General features: G+C 41.0%; 1 protein-coding gene across 2 annotated transcripts; it reads right to left on the bottom strand.

Annotated features, from left to right (window-relative positions):
- Nucleotides 1–7,888: 7,888 nt before the first annotated feature.
- LOC115747640 (probable beta-1,3-galactosyltransferase 2) lies at nt 7,889–12,817 on the bottom strand. Of its 2 annotated transcripts, XR_004016146.2 has the most exons (12): nt 12,433–12,817; nt 11,178–11,271; nt 10,979–11,052; nt 10,649–10,860; nt 10,487–10,550; nt 9,671–9,743; nt 9,442–9,562; nt 9,103–9,190; nt 8,873–8,998; nt 8,628–8,737; nt 8,166–8,376; nt 7,889–8,088 (listed from the first exon to the last, which is right to left on the bottom strand). XR_004016146.2 is itself a non-coding variant. In XM_030683866.2 (11 exons), the coding sequence occupies exons 1-11, from the start codon at nt 12,540–12,542 to the stop codon at nt 8,225–8,227; spliced, it is 1,224 nt and encodes a 407-aa protein (XP_030539726.1). In that variant the 5' UTR covers nt 12,543–12,816; the 3' UTR covers nt 7,889–8,224. The 2 variants fall into 2 exon arrangements, 1 of the variants encoding a protein (XP_030539726.1); XM_030683866.2 differs by having other exon boundaries at nt 7,889–8,376; nt 12,433–12,816.
- Between the last annotated feature and the right edge of the window lie 8,676 nt (nt 12,818–21,493).

Genomic DNA, 21,493 nt, shown 5'->3' with positions numbered 1-21,493 from the left:
TGGCTTGATTTGGGGCTTCAGAGTTCAAACGTATGGACAAGGGAAAGAGGGCAAACGATTGGAGACCCTTACCATCACCGTCGTCGACGCTCGATCTGCGACCGAGATGCTTCCGCGGGACGCCAGATCTTCGAAGGGGTGGATGACCTTTTGGCTTAGTGTTTTGAGAGAGAGACGATCGGATCCGCGGCCATTTCGAGTTTGCACAAAAAAAAAAAAAAAAACCACTCAATACGACGTAGTTTTCCCGATGTGGGTAAGTGGGTAGAGTGAATTTGCCAAGTAGGAGAGAGAAATGTGCCAAGTCAGCATTTTCTGTTACAAAATTTAACGGTATTAACGGGAAGGACTCAATTTAAATAATCGGACAAGTTTTAGGACTCGATTGAATTTTTTGTAAGTTTTAGGACTCAATTGCACAAAGATAACAAGTTTTAGGACTTGTGATGAACATATCCCTAACTTTTTCCTCGTTAGACTTGAAAGAACGTTTTGCTAGTTATTAATTGTGTCTTATTTGGTGTGATCCATTAGAAAAGCATGTCTTAGATAAATTGTTTTCGAGTAGCATTTGAATCAAATATTTTAATGTTTAAATATTTTATTTGATGGGTTATGGCTCATTCTATTGTTAATATTTCAAATCATTAGCCATGGACATACCATCTAAGCACTTATGTGGAGCGCTGTTTCATATTAGGTCTTGGTCCGAGAATGTTGTTTTCCCCGATTTGTCGATTGTTTTTGTTAAGTATACGACCGTCTTATTTGTCAACACGGGTCATCTGCCTTTTGTTACTTTTAGATTTTTCGCTTGGTGTTTTAGGCAAGGTAATCGTGTGTTAGGACCTCTTATCATTGATGATAGCGGCAACAACGAAGATGGCGACGATGGGCCAAAGGCGGTCCAAGGGAAGTGGTAGAGGTCTAGATAGTGGATGTATATGTATATATGTGTGTATGTTTAGACGTACGGGATATAATGTCCATATACATTGGACAAATTTTGTTGAGACCGCTTAATAAAAGGAAGTAGGTTCCTTTTTGTGTACCCTCATTGAGTGGGCTAGATCATTCCCTGTATGCCTCGGATAGTAGTACATGTTATGGTTATGGCTTGAGTATGAACTTGTGATGTCTATTAATCTTAATAAATGAATGTATTATGTTCAATGTGAAATTATTACGAAATTTCTTCTTCTTGCGATAACTAATTGAAATCATAAAGTAATAAAAGCACGATTTAATAAGGTGGCATACCTGGGCATCACACTTACTCACAATATGTAACGATGTTTGGTGAATATCTAAAGGAAAGACTCCGGTGACCAACGCAATTTTCGGGCCAATGGACGTTGTGGTCTAGCAACGCGGGCCCAATGGGCATTAATGGCGATTCAAGTTGAGATATTTTGATACGTAAAGATGCTTGAATTAAGGGGGAACAAACCTAACACCGAACGCACACGTGAGGGGGAGATTATTAGGATGCACGTGTGAGTTGTGTTAGAGAAGTCTCAAATAGGAGAATTAGTGTGGTGTAAAACAGTTAATATATAAAGTTGGCCAATAACTCATTATTTTAAATTGTTGAGTGAAGGTGGATCCAACTGGATGTGTTGACGGGCTCGAATTTAGGCTCCCTCTTGGTGATATGCTCGGGTGAATGTATCGGGTTTCTATTGTGCGTTCCCAATAATATGGGCTGCAATGTTACTCCATTGAACCCATCAACAATAAAAACACATCCACAACACTACTTCCTATCACTTTTTCTTGATTTAACCTATGTTTGTATATTAACTTTCGTCGTTTCTTGTCTTGTCCGGCACTTGTACATGAGTCACCGGAGCAATACTAACAATTGGTGTCCCGCCAACACTACCATTCGCACCTTCACTTGCACACCTCTAGACCTAGAAAGAGTAATCTCAATTTAAAGACTCTTTTACTTCCAAATTAAACAATCTTTTACGGGTAAATATTTGAATTTCTCAACGACATCCTAATAAAGGCATTTCATGAATTATGTGAAAAAAAATAACTATTCGGAGCAGAATCACTTAGTTTACATAAAGGAAAGCAATTTTTTTGGAACCAAAGCCACGATGAATTATACAACAAAAAAGGCCATGACAGAAAAGACAAGGAAAGCATGCATTTTATGTGGTTGATTTTTGTACAAACGAGCCATGACAAAGTAGATCACTTAGCCATTTAATCGATGGGGTTGAATATTACTCAAAGGAATGATTTTCACACAAACGAGGAATGATCCAGTCGTAAGAATCAATACAATATCATGAATAAACCTCTTAATTCATTTATCAAACCTCCAAAGAGGTTTCACCCAACACTCAGCATATGAGCTTCACACCCCGAGAAACCGTGAAAGCGATCGACGTAGCAATCGTAAGGGCACCCATCATAGGGACATGTATCCATGGGACACAACACGTGTAACCGGGAAGGAGATTCAAAATTATGTAAACTCACCTCGGTGATGAGAGCTACCGAAGCAAAAATTGACTCTTTGGAAGATGAAGCAGAACCGACAACACCAACTCAAGGGGGAGGGGGGGGAACTCACCGAGCCGTCGTGGTGCGAGAATCCCACGGTGCTTTGTGGAGCATCGTTAGAGTCATCACCCATTATCAAGGAGTTATGGGCTATTTTGGTGAGTAGATTAGGGTAGTATCGTGAAGGGTATAAGCGTAGTCAAGCATCCGACGACCAAAAGAGTTGCAATGAAGGGGAGGAGCGTCATCGAGAATCGTCAAGCATCCGTTGTTCGTTGTCGGGCAAATTAGGGTCCTATTCGATTTTGGGGTCAAGGCGTGTTCTAAGTTGGGCCATTTGCTCAGAAATTTTTTTTTTTTTTTATGTCCACATCAGCGCCAACCATCACCGAACCAGCCACTTAAGATGGTCGGCGCCGACTAAGAATCCATGTAAGCATTTTTTGGGAGCTAAATTGGTTGAAAGACTGAATTAGCAAAAAGTAAGGCTTCGAACTTAATCAGAAAAATTGAAATATTTGGGACTGAATCTGCAAAAGTGCAATAAGTTTATGAATTTTTTGACTATTTTCCCCAAATAAATAGGTTGAATTTGATCTCAACATCAATCATAACTTGAACCTTAGGTTTTATATACTTTGGTTTGATACTATCCTATTTACTATACTAACCTATAAATTATTCTGGCATATTCGGGTTTCTTTTTCCTTTTACAGAGATTATGATAACGGATTTGGACTTAGTTATTAAATGTAGCCATTTGAGAATCCGGGCATGGGCACTAGTTTCTCAAGCTCTACTTCTTTGGACCTAGGCTCACCTCGATGGACCGGCCTCGGCCTCTGTTGACCTAGGGCCGTGCACCAATGACTTGGATGTGGGAGTTGGGTACCGGGCATGCCGTGGGGACCCAAGCACCCAACAATTGAGGTCTTGGGCACGTTCTCTATGGACCCAAGACCGAGCACCGGTGAGTTGGGCATAGGAGCCAGATACCCGGGCACGAGGACCGAGGTATGGGGCTTGGCCTCGAGGGACTTGAGGCCTGCCAAGGACCAATCCTAGCCTCAATTGACTCGGGACCGGGAGTCGGGTGATCGGGCGTGGCCGATGGGGACCCAAGCACGTGCACCGGGGTCTCATACATGGCCACTGTCGACCCGAACACGACAAGCATTGGGGTCTCAAGGACGAGCATCGCGGTTCCCATGCCCAGGCATTGAGGTCTTTGGTCCAAGTGACAGTTGTCTAATCATGTTATGGAATTTAAATAGACTATTATACTCTCTACCCCGAATATGCTCTTGGCAAATAAATCAGAGCACATTGATGGAGGCGATCGCAGTCTCTATCCAAGTCGGAAACAACCCAAAAGTTCTTGAGGGCCCTGGTAGAACTTGAGTGGTCTATTTATACTTCTTGCGTTGCGTTTTCATTTATGTGCGTTTCCTTTCCACACCTTCACGTGGGATCGGTCAAGAAAGAGCCTGTCGGGCAACGTGTACGATCCACGAAGGAGGACTCCACTTGGAAGCACACACATTTAGATGGATTGTCGCACGAATGTAGTAGTTTGCATCGCTAGATTACTCAAATGTTGGGCTCGCTAAGGTCCGGTCAATTATCAGATCTCGACCCGTCATTCCTCGCCCATCATGGCCCACCCGGAGAGGCCCAATGGGCCCTCACCGTCTCTGCTCATCATAACTTGTCATGACCCTTCCCCTTCCGTTATTTCCCCATCAAATATGAGCAGGAGGCAGGACGTCTCAATGAGTTTAGCTGACGAAAATCCCGCTTGCTTCCTGTTCTCCGGACACCTCCCGTTTTCTAGAATCGCTCGACTAGTTATATAAGCGATGCGTGTCATCTTCAAGAGCTCACGACACGGGTTTCATGAGAGAAAGTCGAGAAGAGGGTGAGCGGGCAAAATGAGTTGATACGGGGCCCGGCCATTGGCGAAGTTGAGTTCGAGATTTACTAGGAGGTGTGTGGCCGTCGCGAAAGAGCAAAGGACGAGGTTCTACATACTCAGGAAGCGTGCGCTCATGTTGTTGTGTTGGGACAAGTATGGAGAGCAATAGAGGAATGTTTCTTTAAAGGCCGTAGGTAAATATGCACCTCTCTGTTCATAATGTTACGTACTCTTTAGACTGTGACAAGAGGAAATAAGACCAAAGAAGGGCTTAGAAGAAGATGAAGGATCGAACTTTGGGTTTCGCCCTTTTTATCAATGAAAATTTCCGTGTTCCCTTCATAGAAAAATGATGGATCCGTGTAATTTCATGCCGGTTATGTATTTAGCTCGACATGTGTCGATTTAGAAGCAGTACCCGAGCAAAATCACTGTTCTCCATCTTCATATACACAAGACATTCACATACGAATCAACCCAATACGAAGGATCGAACACGATGATGGAAGTCCATACCTAAAACCGAGAAAGAGGCGAGTCATGCACTCGGTTGTTTTCGGGACCAGTTAGCCATAAGTAGGCAATATGCTATTTGCTCTTGCATTTATGGGAGACTCTTTTGCTTGTATTACGTTCTGAGATGACAGGAGCTTTTCTACATTTCAGAAGGCAGAGACAAGCCACATGCTTAAGTCTCTGTTTTGGTGGGGTGCGGGGAAAAAACAGAGTCGTGTCCTCAGATCACCGATCGAAACGTTTGATAGGTACATTACAAGCGCCCATCATTAATGGCAAGCCTAGAGAAATTATTTAGACCATGCCAATGTCATCGTCCTAGTAGCGACTCGCGTCTGTTCGGCCGGAATCGGATTCTCCCGGACCATCCAAACCACCCGGATTCATGGCCAACTAATTCGAGACCCTTCGATTGTAATTCTGGAAGTACTTGCAAGAATCTGTCTGCTGCGCCTATCCTCGTCCCATAATCGAACAGATTGGTCACATTGCGCGTATGTTATGCTTGTTTAAGCACCCGAAATTAGCTTGAGCCAAGAAGCAGCCTGGACATGGCGATGCTCAAGCATGGAGGTGTAATAAATTGGCCAGTGAAGCGTGAACGATCAAGTGCTTTGACAAGAGAAGCTAAAGCTAGGATTGCGAACCCCGAAGAGACATGAAAAGGCTCAGAAGAAACAAGGAAAAAAGCATGAATTGTCACAGACCGTCCCTCTCTCTCTCTCTTTCTCTCTCTCTCTGAGTCTTCTATTCAATTAAATTCTGAGGCAGAACAGAGGACCAACATCCCTCCATCACTCCACCATAAATGCGAATTAAAAGCTCCAGATTTGTCTCTGCGAGGTTCCCCCGGTTCACGATTCTTGTACCCTGTCGAGTTAATGTTCCAACTTCCTTTCTCGTTAGGTGGTTGAAGGAATTCAATGCCCAGAAACTTATGCATAAAATGCTCTTCTCTATAATAGCAACATGTCGATCGACACCCCCAACCGTCTCTCTGCTCTCTGCTCTGTTCTCTCATGGCTCTTCCTTCTTTAAAAAGACACAGTCGCCCTCTTTCATTCCTCGCTTGCTCTTCGCTAGAACAAACCCAGGATTGTCACTTGCTTTTTCGAATTGGTTTGTCAGCTTCAACCGTTAATAATGTCCAGGTTTGTCTATTTCTTGATTTCCCAAAAAGTACCATGCTGTTGTTCGCTGCAAGAACCGCAAGCGAATGGAGGCAGACTCATTCTCTCTCACTTACAAGATCAATGATTCGCGTTTCGGATAGACTAATGCTTCCCGCATCGGCTCCTTCGTTTTCGTGGTTTTAAGTTTGCCGTTTTAGATTGGTGATTCTTTCAGATGTCTGTCCGAGCTAGCCCATGGTCCATACCGGGCAGATCAGAAGGGACGGGATATTGGTGCGGTTCAATAAGAAAGTGACGTTTTAAGTGTCTAAAACCCTGCCTTTTTATTGAGCCGTGCCAATATCGCGTGCCATTTTGCCTCGGCTCCTTGGGTCCATTGCAAGAGTCGCGAGGTACATCCTTCTCTTTCCCGTCTTGGCTTCAGGGGTGCGGCTAGGATCATGTTTTAACTGTTCGACAAGTACAAATCGCTTCGTTTTACCAAGTGTTTTCCCTTAAGCGTAAGAGATTATGCATTCTCCAGCATAGTATTGCAACTTCTTCTCATTGCTGAGACCTTGAAAACTGAACCATCAGATCTGCTTTTATGTTCTTTTCAATGAATGTAGTCTCCCTTGGGTAAAACTTTCCTAGATTCCTAACGGTGGTGTGGCCCTCATGTGATAAAATGATGGGATTTGGGCTGATTTAGAACCTCTAATTTTGCTTGCTCTAATTGAGGAGTCCAGCTGATTACAATCCCAGATTATTTTGCCCTAATTTGGGTAATTTTGGACTACCAAAAGATGATTTTATGACTAATCAAGCCAAAGTTTCCAATGACATAAGCAGCCACGAGAGGAGGAGAAGATGACTACAAGTTCTGCACAGCAGCTCTCAAATGCCGAAGACAGAAGTTTGTTGACAAGGATAACTTGCTAGCTAAAGGCATTCCGACGGCAAAGCCATGTCGCTAGTACAGGGGAAAAAACTAGCCTGTATGCGAGATTTACCAACAATACTACCTTTCCTAGTATTTTGCGTTTTTACAGCTTGACATGCTTTTGTGATATCACCGCTATCAACATTCTTTGTTCATCGTAAATCGAAGAATACGAATGCGCATATCCTGAAATGGAGACACTTGATTCGTTTGGTCAAGCCACATGTCAATACGTTACCCTCATCCTGTCGAGATTCGAGTTCCAGATCTATTGCAACATCAAGACTTTCCCCCTTACCCTGTATCTTTGGAGCTTGATTAATTGACGGAGAAAAACTCAGCGACATCCATGAAGAATTGAAGCAAACATACACACTGTTCAGCTTCTTTTCAAGCAATCAATTTTGGTACACCATAGTTTCCCTGGTCTCTTCCTTGGTTGTTTTGAGCAGCCTGATACAGTGTGCTTGGCTATGCATCTTATAATCCCACGATGTGATGACCATAGCGATCGTCTTGTGGCTACTGCGGTGACTTATTTTTTTACCTCACGGTAAATTCATATAAATTCACAGATCTCGGGTTCATTTTCCACATGTTTATGTATCAGACTGAATCAGAGTAAAACAAAATGAAGCTAAAACACATAACAAGGCAGGAATGTGTCCAAAACTAACATGCCAAGGGATGAATAGGCGACAAGATGAGGCAGCATGTTTATCTAGTCCTTGAAAATCGAGACACATGGTGGAGGCACATATTGCCCGAAACGAAAACGTAAGAAAACATATTTCGCCGTCGAGGAAGTGAGCATCAGGATTTAGGAGAGAGTAGAGGACAGAGAACGCTTAGGTGAGAGAAGACAGGCCACAAGAACCACCACAGAAAGATTTTTATCTTTATTATGAGCTTGAGAGCCAGTGGAAATGTAGATTACAAAATGGCCTTCAAGCCATCAAAGAATGAGTGGGGTGGCGACACCCTCTTGCTTTCTCTTTCCTGCCATTTCGATTGCCACTTCCTTCAATAAAATGGAAGTGATCGACGAAGCGAGGCATCTCTCTCTTTCTCCATCTACTTGTCTGTGTAATAGGATCTTTCTATACTCACGGACAGAAAAAGAAAAGAAAAGAAACACCCTAGAGAAGGACTCGCAAACCTGTGTTTAGGCCTAGCTCCACATCTTCCTGAGTTGGGAAGACGCTCAAGTCGAGCCTCCTACCGAAAAGTAGCACTCCACAAAGCATTTTCGCCTTCACCGCACCGCCGATGGACTTCTTTGATCCTCTCGACCGATCTGCAGATTCCGCTACAGCTCCAGTCGAATGAAGCAACGCATATGTTCCCTGCCTGGGCCTTCCATTCACAATCTGCAGGAACAAGTAGCTTTTAACGATAGTTGAAAAACTACGTTCCGACATAACTGGAGAGGTTAAATTCCAATGCATGCAAATAGTATAGAGTATGGCAGTTGTTGTGGTGGAGATGGCAGTCGTGATTGCAAAGTATAGCTCAGATAGCTATTTCAGCGTCATGCGAGTGCCGTGAGAACCGTCGTCATCCCAGAAGAATGAAGCAGATACCCATACTGATAACTTCAGTAGAAATTATTCATCTTTACCTGGTGGGGTGCCGCAACACAATCTCCTGTCGTCAATATGCTCCACGTCGAGTCCTATGAACCAAGATCCCAGTGAAACATCCTCGTTGGCATATTTGTGCAGAACATGCCTAAAATATTGAGGTGAAAAATATATTTGATTAGGAATGTTAAGACATGCAGTTACTGTCTAGAGGCAAAGCAGAAGTTTCCTATCTGTATAATTTGTTCATCTCATAATTTTACCAAGTATACCGAAATCTTACTGGTTTATGGATATGTATGTAGCTAAATCCTTTGAGACAGCATATAACTGTCCGGTAGCATGACGAAAGTACTTGTTTCCTGCCTCGCCAAATTTCCAATGCTCGGGTTCGTGGTATCTCACACCTCTATACAGTGAGAGCAGATTTTTCAAGTGTCAGTCATCAAGGGGGAAAAACACTTCCAAGTAGAATTACAAGAAAGACATCAATTAAAAAACCAGAGAACTTACTTTTGAGAAAGTACTGGACCAGATTTCATGCAACCGATATACACTCTTCGTTTGGGTCGGTGTCTAACTAGAGTTTCTCCGAGTGTTGCTATAGCAGAATAAAGAGAAGACTTCAACAGTAGCATAATATAGGAAGCAAACTATCATATGCTTCTGATTAAAAAAAAAAACTATAATATGCTCAGAATTATGATACTATAATATTCTGCTCCTTCCTCTATCAACCATAATTTTGAGTGAAGGATTCTCTACACTCATTTTCTTGACATGAAGACTAACAGATGCTCTGCCTATGCTTAATTATTGAAAATCGCAAATGCTAACGACTAAATTATTTACCGATATTCACATGAACGTCATCATCAACTTTGACGTAAAAATCTGCATCCCATGAAGCAACAGCCGTGGCAAAATATATCTTCGTCTTGGCAGACAACTCGAGATATCCTTCAACATGTTCCTGACAAAAAGGAAATTAAGTAACATGCATTTTGTCCACAATCAGAACCATGAAATTTTTAGATGAACAAGTCCAAGTGTAATCAACCAGCAGAAGATTGATATTTACCAGTCTCAAAAAGTCTCCATGTTTTCTGTCCTCTGCTTCAACAGCTCGGTCTAGAATACCCCCTGGTGTAGCACTAGAGGGGAGAAAAGTTATGTTAAGAATTATTTAATGCATGTTCGTTCAGTAATATCACCATAATAGTACATTTCACTAAAGCAAATACTTACGCAGATTAGTGTTCCTAGACAGAAACCGACCATTTACAGTATTAAGTATTCCTATGCGGACATCTCACATAAACTCGTGTGAATATGATGTACCGGCAACACTTTTATGCATGAAAACAAAGGAATCATTGGCAATGTACTTTACAGCTCATGAACTTTATAAATCCAATAATGGCTTGCAGCAGTGTCTCTGAAAACTATATCCAACTTATGTTAGTAAGTGTGTAGAGAGTAGAGACCTCTTGATAATCGGCAAGACCAAACAGGTGATGTCTGAATTTGAAGCATCTGAGGTTCCATAAGAAGGCTAAACCATGCATAGAATTAGATACAGAGCATCTTTTCCTTCAAATGTTATCTGGTTGTATCATAATATTTGCAAGAAAAGTGCCAGGACACGCACACACACAAAAGTGCCACGCATAGCTAATCCTGTGTGCATAAGTAATTGCATTTGTTAGATTCTTCCGTGGATTGCAGAAGGAAAAACCAACTGCTTTCTTAGTATCGACTACAGATGCAAGTATAGCATCCATACAAGTCTGGATGTACAAGCTTCAAGCTTGCACTAGTCTCCAAAAACTAAAAGGTAGACATAACTGAGCATGCTTATCTACATTATGAGTGCTAAATGAAGACAATTTCCAACCTGTGACCAATAACAAAGCGCACAATGATGCCCTTCTCTTCTTCCAGCCTTTTCCTTTTCTCACCTGCGATCCCATGTTTTGCAGAAGTATTCAGTCACAGGAAACATACAATCACGGTCATGAACATTAGCCAAGAATGACTAGCTAGGAAATGTACCAACCTTGAGGCATCCATGTAGAGCGAACTGAATCTCTTCTTTTCCTGCTGCTAAAAGCAGTATTTATTCCTATAACCATAAGATACTTTCTCCTATTGGTAGGTTCGTCTATTTTTATGTCTTCTGATAAAGGAGCTCCACTGACCAAAGACTCATGTGCAGCCCTTGCAGCTGCTAATTCCATCTCCAGATTAGAAATGGTTTTGTCCAAAGTGCTAAACACACGGAACAGAACATTGTCAAAATATTAGACATTAGGATGGCCTAGGATCACCTCAAATATCAATTATTGACAGCACCAATAAAAAGCTAATAAAAAAATAGGAGTCTTACTGTATGGCATTGTGAGTTCTAAAAACTTCCCTAATAATGTCCTTTGAGTCTCGCTTCACTTCCTTCTGATGCAGCTAAAGAAAATATTGGAATATCAGGATCCGAATAAAATGACAAAAAAAGATAAAAGACCAGATGAGAGAGATTAAAAAAATAAATAATTGGAGCACTAGACTCTGTCCAAGTTGTGGATACTCACAATTTTGGGATTACAACCTTCGGAAACCAGTTTCAATTTCTCAGCTTCCATAGCAGTGGTCCGTGCAATGCCTTTAGATTCAGGTACTGTCCACCTGTGATCAATTTACATTCGTCATCAAAATTGCAAAATCCTGAGTCACATGACTTCCATTCACAAGTTCTATTGAAACATTGCAAACTATTCTAAAACCATAATGAATCAGGGGAGAAAAAAAAAATTAACAAGACAATTACTTGCTCAAATTAGGTCTCTTCAGCAATGAACATCCAGTAATGGGTCTTCCTAGAACTTTTCCTTCTTTTTTGTTAATGCCATCAGTTTTAGTTTGCCCACAACTTAGTATTCAAACGTCAATTTTGAGGTACCTAAGAGGCTAAGACAAACCATTCAAACTATGATGGAAGAGAAAATGAAACGGGATCAGAAAAGGTGATAAAGTTTCAACTGACAGTTGCACTTCCAACTACCAGAGAGACGATAATGAGCATTAAGTTATATCAGATGCCAGAGTTCCTTCTGCTCATTAAATGGGAATGGGGCAAATTCAGAAGTGGATGAAAGCCTCGGTGGGCCAGAGATCTAAATCACCATCTAAACAACAAGTATTCATGAACTTGAAAAGCAAATAGCAATTATGCCAAAACTGAGGAGAAAATTAAGCAATCAGTGGAACGATGAACGTCCAAATCATCGGACTTTAGCCATTAGAAGCCATGAATACATATCCAGATTGAGAGAGATATTACTGGGGTGAATCCTAATTTGGATCTACCTCACCCTGTCAATTAATGAGAAAGTTACAAAGTCAATTGAAACAACAAAAAACTGGAAAAAAGGAAAAAAGAGAGAAGAAGAATTCTACTGGAAAATTCCGAGTCCAACAGTAAGGACTGCAAAGAAACCAATTACAATCGCGCAACCTCAAATGATTCCCAAAGAACCTCACACGAAAAAACGCATTGAACTTGCACATCTTCAACGCTATTAGAACAGGAGAACACAAGAATCAGCCCAGAATGAATCTTCCAATTCTTGCAAAATCATTCAAACAAGCCTTGCCAAGGTGAAACTAAACCAAAAATTGGCCCAAAACCCGCAAGTAGAAATCGCGCAAAATGGACCCGTGATCCTTAGCCACGAGAAATGAGCTACTGAAAGGAGGACAATAAAAAAATAAAAAATAAAAAATAAAAAAACGCCATCGAGCGCATCTGAAGATGAAGCAGAATTGGGACATGGACGCAAGAATCACCTGCTCGTGAAGAGCATCCCAGCACAGAAGCAACCCACGCAAAGCAACAGAGTCCATTTTTTGGAGACAACGCCTTTAGGAGCTTGCTCTCCTCTCATTTTCAGCGACATCTTCTTCCTCCTCCTCCTCCAATTCTGCCCCTGTTTTAGCCCCCGGAGTCCTTCTCAATGCTCCACATATACCCACTTGCAGCACGAGATGAAGAATGGAATGAAGATGAACCGATGCAAAGCGAAAGACCCAGGAAGAGCTTCGGAATCAGTAGAAGAATGGTATCATTCACAGAGAGAGAGAGAGGAGCGAGGGAGAGAATGTGTCTTAACGGAGAGGCTTCTCTGTTTTTTAAATTTGGGTTTTATTCGTTTTTTGTCATCTGGCTCTCTGTCTCTCTCTCTGTCTCTCTCTCTCGCTCGCTCTCGCTTCTCCTTCTAGTCTCTACTTTGCAGGCAAGGGACGTTGAACAGAAGTGAGAAGACCCACTAACTGCTATCTGTCCATGGAGCCAAATTACCAAACCGTCCTTGTCGAACCAAACCTTATTCGGTGTCCTCGGCCATTTTTTTTTTTTTTCATCTCACATCGGTTTCTCGTACTCTTGTCCGAAAAGATTCTTTCCCACTTATTTATTTCTTTCATGGAAGCTTGCCATCCTAATATTTTTCATTAAGTTATGTTTAATGACGCGACGGTGTCGTATTCGACGGAAGTAATAATTTTCGACACAACAAAATTCGCGATACAAATTCAGTAAAAAAGACACGATTACGACCTAACATAAGTAGAATCTAACTCGATATGATCGATACGTTTTCGATATGTATTTTAATCAGTTTAAGATATTGGCATGCTAAAAAAGAAGAAGAAGAAAAAGAAAATGACAAGACATTAATTAAACACCAATATAAATTGAAAACAATTGCAAACTGAAGCAACTTTGGAACTTTGATGCTAAACATGTAGCATCTTTTTTTCCTCTTCTCTTTCTTCTTTTCCTTTTGAACTTGTCTAAACTAGATGGCCAAACGGTCCTATCTAGACCTCCCGTTATGTGTTTTTGGGCTTTGCCCTTACCAATTCCATATATGAAAACATGTCGAGATGTTGTCCATTCTCAAAGCATGATAAGCTCGAATTCAGCTTAGATGTTTGCAATGTAGTTGCGATGAAGGCATTTAACTTTTGTGCTTTGAAAATGTGAAATTTCGTCTGCAAATTTGTGATATTATTATTATTATTATTTCTCGCATGAGACTTTAATACAATGTTGCGTATTAAAGTAAGCTCAAATTCATTCATCATAATTCTGTTCTTTTCTTTTTTTATCGTCTACTTGATCAATTTTCGTATCATTATCTTATTGGTTTCCAATTCTATGGAAAAATTGAAGAGCATTAGACAACAACGATTTCTAATCATCACGGTGTTCATCCGGTAATTATGATCCTAATCCACAAGATGGCAAGGCTACTAATCAGGCTGTACATTTCCTCGAATGTCGTATTTTGTTTGGTACGCCACGTTTATGTATAGTATGGTAAGAGGGATTAGAAAGAAAGGGAAAGGGTTCTCAAGAATGCAATCTTGTTCAGGACAGAGAGGAACGGTTAGGACTTAGGAGGGATTGCAAAAAAATTATGAGGCATTGGTAAAATTATCTTCACGTACATTTTTAGATCTCTTTAAATCCGTCCAAATGTGGAGAAATTAGGATCAATTTGTGTATCGCTAAACAAATATTTTCTTCTTTTTCACTTATACCCTTTTCTATGTCTATTTCTAAGGACATAAAGGCGGATTTATACCACGATTAGTCTCTTTTTCCGTCTCTCTTTTTTTTTTTCCTCAATAGGATCCAGGCAACATTAGACCTCAATTCTTTCGGATCCTTTCTCTTCTTTCTCTCGTAATTTCTCGAATCCCTTATTATTTTTAAATCATTTCAACTCAATTCTTCTAAATCAATTCTCTTCTTTTCGCTCGTGATTATTCGAAATCCCCTATTTTTCTTTCTAATCGCCCCTACCAAACCTACAGTTGATCTTTTTATGGGATCTTTAATGCTGGCAGAGCATGTCCTTAGATTAGCGCACATGAGCCTCATGTGGCAAGGGAGGGGATTAGCCCTAACGTTTACCTCTCTTCATGATCACATGACATTGATCTAAATTAAGGATGTTTTCTGCCGGAACATGCATTCTGTACTTAAGCAGCACCCCAAAGAGGTTGACATGGAGGCTTTGCGCATGTGCAACGTACCCGAAAGAGAAACTACTGGTTATAAAATTGTAGACCGAAAAAGGAAAAGAAAAATAATCGCCAAATGAGAAAAAACTAAAAGAGAAAAAACAAATGATGTGGAGTCAACTGTCGAGAAGGTCTACGGTCAACGCTCAAGAGTGTGATTCGCAATTATTAGCTTCCTAAGCACACAGTGGGGTGTGTCATCTGGCCAAAGGGTTTAAAGGTGGTCAGCCATATAAAATGCCAGGATGCTTTCGAAATTCCACGCTTGTGTAGTTTGTAAATCGCTAGCAACGGTAATAGCCTCTAGTAGGGATGTGGATGGTTCCATAAGAGGGCCAAAGATAAGGTTAAGGTCTGAATAGATTAGAGAAGACGATGCGGAGGAAATCGACAGAATAAGAAAGAACTTGTCAAGAAGATTGAAGCGGAAGGAGGTTTTTTTTACCACAAAGACGTTATGGGATTAGAAAGAGACCAAGTCCGGGATCTTCTTCTGTCAACAGAAATAGACCAAAGAGCTCTTAGGCTCCGTATGTTTCGCGATTTCCTGAAAAACATTTTTCGAAGTTTTCGAAGTTCTGTTCGAGGAAAATAAACTAATCTAAGAAAATATTTTTCACCCATGAAAAAGAAAAAAAAAAACCCTTCAAAGTACATATCACCGTTCAATGCCGTCTTCAGCCACGCAAAAACTCTGAAGTGTATGAAAGTAGGCAAATCTAGTGCAGTGGATGTCACTCGCTCTGTAGTGTTGAGATCTACAATGCCCATAGACGAAGTGCTTCGTTTCAGATCAATTCTTCGCTAGCTGCAATCGCTTCGATCCACCCCTTCGGATAGATGGATTCACATCACTTACAATCAACACTAAGGAAAATGTAGGAAAATATTTTCTTCTTTTGAAAATAAGAAAACATTTTTCTTATCTTTTATTCCTCCTCTGTTTCACACCTCCTTTCTTTATGATTATTTTTTTTTTACTTTCTTTTTCTTTTTATATATTTTTAAAATTTTAAAACTTTTAATTTTTCTGTTTTTATCTTTTTTAAATTTTTATCTTTTCCTCTTTTTTTTCTTTTTCTTTTCATTTTTTCTTTTCTTCTTCTTCCTGCTTCATTCGCCCACCACTCCTTCGTCCTTTCTCTGCCGATCACAGACCTTGGCGACAACCAGCTACCCAGTGATTGGCCATGACGTGGGCATGCGAGCTCGAGGCTCCGCCAGTCCCGGTGATGCCGACAAGCCATGAGCTCGCTAGATCCAAGCGAGCTCGAGCTCGCCCATGGCTAGCAAGCTCCAGCCTCGCCATGTCATTTTCTGACTCCTGCTGTAACAGGACGATGGCATGACGTGGCATAGCAATTTGGGGCATAAATTATTTTACATACTTTTGAAGCTCATCTGATTTTATTTTCAAATTTGTCTCGTGACCATTGTCATGCACAAATCAGGTGTATCCCTTTTCTAGCTGCTCTGGTCCATTTTGTTCGAACGCATTCGCAGTTCCCTTTCTTGTCCAAGAGCTATCGCACGCAAAAATTAGTGCTGAAGGCTAACGAGGAGAATTCTAATGAAATCAATTTGGTTGATTTTCCTGGAGGACCAAAAGCTTTTGAGATTTGTGCAAAATTCTGTTATGGGATGACAATTACTCTTAACTGGATCCAAGCCCCGCGCTCGCCTGCTGCCGGCGATCGACCGAGATAAAAAAAGAAAAAGATAAATGATTAAAAATTCAAATTTTTTAAGAAAAATAAAAAAAAATGAAAAGATGAAACAGAAAAACAAAATATTACTAAAAGGAGAGCCCATGAAGGAAAATTAAATTTGATTTTTCATATCGAACGACGAAAAATAGTTTTCGTGTCTTTTTCATATTAATCACCGGAAAATATTATCATTTTTCTGGAAAATAACTTTTCGAAAAATATTTTTCAAAAACTTCGTATTTTTCGCGCAACAGACAGAGGCAAAAGAAGTTCGCTATGGTTGGATTGCAAGCCGATCTTCAGTTTGAAGACCAATAGAGAAAAATGAGGCTTCATTTTGTCATTAGTGCTGAGACATTGGCCAATAACATATATTTTAATGATGATTTGTCCATCTACTAAAAGTCTACCCGTGGAAAGCTACTCAAATCTTTGAAAAATGAATACATGTATATGTCATGTCTGAGATGTGAATTTCACTATCAAGCGCAATCACTTTTCTCGTGTGTTAACAAATGGGTATGACATTCTTATTTTTTTTTTTTTATGGTCAAAATAACATTTTAGTAATTTCATTGATTTCCTCGGGATATAAAAGGGATATTTTGCATATCAACTGCAAATCAAAACAACTCCCCAACAACTTCAAATTAAAACAGGTTCCAGGTAACAAGATAAATCATCAGAACGAGATTATGGGTCACACGCCAAAAGAGCAAATTTATGACTTCGTCATACCCAAATCGGCAGCCGATCACCGAATCCGTCTTCACTAATGAGCATACACCGAGATATCTATCTGTTGCTATGGCTTTGCCTTTTAGCGGTGCGCGCTTAGATTTCGCGTCCCCAACACCATCACCGAGGAGAGCAAAAAGATTAAATGAGTATAGATTTGACACTTGAAAGAGCGAAACCTTTACAAAGTTCCTCCGATCTTCGAAACTGAATTTTTTCACCGACGAAACCCAAGGAAAGCGAAACTCCGAAAATATACATGCAAAAAATCTCAAATCTAAACTAGATCGGGATAGTGATCTCCCTAGAAAAATGAGAAAAAAGCTTCCGGATCTAGACTAAATCGGAAGAGAAAAGCTTTCAAATGGAAGGAAAGCAAGAAAAAATATACATAATCAAAACAACTTAAGAAAATGGGGAGGGAATCGGGAGATCTAACTCAAACCTTATTAACTCTTTGGAATAAGGCTCGATAACTTCCAATGTAGCAATACAGAAATGGATGGAAAAAGTACCAAAAAAGTTTTGACCCTATTGCATTAGTACCAATTTGATCGTGAACATTTTAATTGGATCAATTTAATTCTAAATATTTTTGCATTGATACCAATTGAATCCATTTACCAATTTTGGTCGAAAATAGCTAACGTGGACGTCGGCCGTCTAACATCATACGGTCGAGGCCGACGTGAATATTTTCAATAAATTTTTAATAATTTTATGAATTTTATTTTATTTTCTTTATTTTTTTCTCTTGGCCTGTCGCCGATCCTCACCTGCTTCAAAAACACCGTTGCCCCTTATCCGGGCATCGCGGCCTCACTAGGTCCAACCTAGGGCTAAGCGAGGGTGTTGCAGCCCTCGCTTAGAGCCGGTGAGGGTCGACCGATGGCCCTTGTTGGTCCCCAACGAAAAGAAGAAGAAGTAAAGCACAAAAAAGAAAAAGAACCAACAAAATATTTAAAATATTATTAAAAATATCCATGTCAGCATTGGTCATGTCACTTAGGACAATCGACATTCATGTCGGCAATTCTATTTCAAAAATTGGCCGAATGGACTCAATTGGTATCAATGCACAAAAATTTAGGACCGAACCGATCCAATAAAAAGGGTTTACTAGTAAGTTGATAACTATTCAATAAGTTTATGATTTTTTTTGTTACTTTTTCTCAACACGGACTGAAGAACACTCTAGAGATGATTCACCTTCTCAATTTCAAGTACTTGTCCACTAACCGTGTCCTACGCAACTCGAGGTCTGTATGGTAACGTTTACGCTCTTGGAAACATATTTAGAACAGAAACATTTTTTTATGTTTCTGTTCCCGGCTACGATTTTCAAGAATAGAAACGCGTTTGGAAAATACAAAAAAAAAAAAAACACTTTTTTCATCAAAAGGAAGGATTTGCAACCGGTGGCCGGCAAGGGCGGAGGCCGGCGATCGGCGGCGGCCGGCAATGATGGCCGGGGGCAACGGACACCGGTAGCCAGCGGCACCTGCGACCGGCGGTGGTGGCAACGGGCGGCGAGTGGCGGAGGGGGCGACCTGCGGCGACCGGCGATGGGCGTCCGGCGACCGGCGGCCGCGGCCGGCGACCTCCGACAAGCGGCCGGCGACCTATGACGGGTGGCGGCAGCCGTGTCAACTCTTCGCCGATGATAGTGGGCTGTGGTGACTTGCACAAGCTCGCCCTCGAATTGTTTCCAAAAAGTGTTCCGAAGAATAAAAAACAAGTTTTTTTTGTTCCTTAATTTTGCTTTAAAAGTGTTCTTTTTCTCAAAAGTGTTCTCCGGAACAGTTTTGGAACATTTTTTTATCATACGCGTTTCTGTTCCAAAAGTGTTTCGGAAACACTTTCCAGGGAGTGTTACCATAGAGGCCCTCATCAATCCCCATATGGAATTAGTTCTGTAATGTCCTGCTGCAATATACCGGGATGCCCATATTTGATAGATATGAATTAGGTCTTCTGATTTGTTAATCCGATAGTCACGAAATCTACAAACGAAAATTTTGGGTTGACGTGGTCATCGTTTCGTTGCTTCTATGGCTTGCTTCTATTTTTCCCGCTAATTAACACTTTTCTCCTTCTATGGGTGCAGATCTTGATTGTCCACGAATTTTCCACCAAAACAATATCCACATTAAAGGGTACGTTTGTTTTGAGAAAATTTTCATTAGAGAAGAAAATGCCTTCCATGAAAATCACTTTCGAGGAAAATGGCTTCAGCAAAAACTATTTTCCCCTTTTCAAGCTAGGAAATTCATTTTCAACATTTAAGTACGGACATTTTATTTGATCGTAAATAGTTCTTCGTTAATTAGTCATTTCCCACAAATCAAACGTGTGAAAGTTTGGAAAAACTAATTCAAAAAAATTTATCTCATTTGAACAAACACACTCTAATATAACACAGCTGCGCAACCAATCGAATTCATTAAACACTCAAATAAGTTTTGTTATCATCAAAATTGTTTTCGAATATTTTCGAACAGAATTCCTTAGATTTTTTTTTTTTTTTGCAAGAAAACAACTTCCAAATTTCGAGAAGAGTTCCTCATTGTCGAACTAAAATTTTTTGTAGCAATTCCTGGCTCTTCCCCCGCTGAACACTATTTAGTTAATCCATGTTTAGTAGCATTAAGCAAAGATGCTATAGGCTCTCGAATTCCAGAAACAAGTAAAAAAAAAAAATGCGGGGCGGCACGTGATCAGATCCAACAGCTTGAGACGTGGCGCGTTCCCATTGGCTGAACTCCTCTGTAGACCCAAGCCTGTCCATTAATCACGTGGACACTGTCCCCCAAATGGGCATCCCCACAGGGCCCACATCACGAGCTGGCCCAAACCGCAGTTCATCCCCCGTTTCTTTCCTTCCTTTGATGTTTCTGCAGCCCCAGGGCACATACCGTACAGTATCCGGAGGAGGGCAACATCGTCATTCGAGCCGAAGTACTGGGATTAGTATTAAGGATAATGGTCGTCGGGAACACGCGCCTTGGATTAACGTCCAATTGATTTTTGAGTTTAGGATAGTTATTGAGCATGGTTATACGATACAACTGATTAAATTTTTTTTTAAAGGAAAAATAATTGAAAAATTCCAGATCAAGGTCGGCCTGGAAAATCACGCTCAGACGGGTCGGTTTGGACGGATCGGATGTAATCAAGACTTTGGAAGAAGGAAACCGGTATTTGACATGGGCACATAAACCGAACGCTAGGAACAAAAAATTGAATATTGGGAATTTTAAGGTTGGATGCTGATCAGCAAGATCTGATTTTAGGAAGATTTTTTTTTGCTTAGGGTGTTCTTGTTTGAGCGAGATAATTTTCAGCGAATTAATTTTCTAGACTGACACTCGTTCGATTTGTTAAAAATGATCGGTCAATGAAAAGTCATTCACTGTCAAAGAAAACATGCATGCTTAAGGCTAAACGGAAATAAATTCCTTAACCTTGAAGAGGGGAGACCATTTTTTTTTCCTGGGAAATGTTTTCTTTTCCTTCCTTTATCATTAATTTTTTCCCGAAACAACTGCGCCCTTAATTTTAACATTCTAATATGGCGGAGAAAACAATCTTGGGCCGGATATACTTTGCCAACTAACTGGTTTATGTAACAAAAAGTGACCAAAAGCTTTGGCCAAATAAAAGAAACGCAGGATATAAGTGTATTAAGTGGTGGACAACATTTTTTTCCCCGGGGGATTATTCTAATTTTAACGGGGCCTCCATTGCCACAAGCGACATAAGGGCATCGTCCATAAAAATGGCACTTGAGTAAGTTTCGCGATTGCGGCGAACGCAACTTGAACTCTAGGGGAGGACATTGAAGGTGCAAATTGTAGATTTTGAAAAAGCGAGGACGCAGATCGGCACGGGAACGGAAAAAAAAATATGAGGACCGGGTTTCGAAATTTCTTCGGAGCTGATCCGATGGATGCCATCGGTCGCCACTTAATCTTAGGGAAGTGATGCGCGATGGGATGGATGCAATGCGATGCAATCCAAGTTGAGTGTGGTGCGGGGTGAATTGGAAATTCTGGTCGAGAGATGCGTTGCTTGCAAAAGTCGTCCCCGGACGCTTTACTTGCACAAGAGCTTGTCGTCTGCTGAAGCAAGCGGGCCCCAAAGCTGCCACCGCACACCGCTCCCTCGTGGCCTCTCACTTGTGCGGTTGCAGCTGCGGGTGCTCCTTCCTTTTCAGGCAATTCAAGAATCACGTGGGAGAAATCAAATTAGGTGAGGACAAATATTGCCTTCCCTTGTTGCGGGAAGGAGAAGCTGGAGGGCGTTTTCGTCCTTTGGGCCGTAGCCCCGCCAAATGCGTTGCTTTTACCCAAGCGTCTGTCCATGATTTT

Source organism: Rhodamnia argentea, chromosome 10 (assembly GCF_020921035.1).
Source record: "Rhodamnia argentea isolate NSW1041297 chromosome 10, ASM2092103v1, whole genome shotgun sequence".
NCBI classification, from domain to species: Eukaryota; Viridiplantae; Streptophyta; class Magnoliopsida; order Myrtales; family Myrtaceae; genus Rhodamnia; species Rhodamnia argentea.
The sequence above is the reverse complement of the archived record's forward strand: the minus strand, read 5'-3'. Positions and strand labels throughout refer to the sequence as shown.

Coding starts and splice junctions, on each gene's coding strand:
- LOC115747640 (XM_030683866.2), bottom strand. CDS start 12,542: ATGTCGCTGAAAATGAGAGGAGAGCAAGCTCCTAAAGGCGTTGTCTCC. Junction 9,563..9,670: donor ATGGAGACTTTTTGAGACTG/GTAAATATCAAT, acceptor CCTTTTTGTCAG/GAACATGTTGAAGGATATCT. Junction 8,738..8,872: donor ACATACATATCCATAAACCA/GTAAGATTTCGG, acceptor TCAATATTTTAG/GCATGTTCTGCACAAATATG.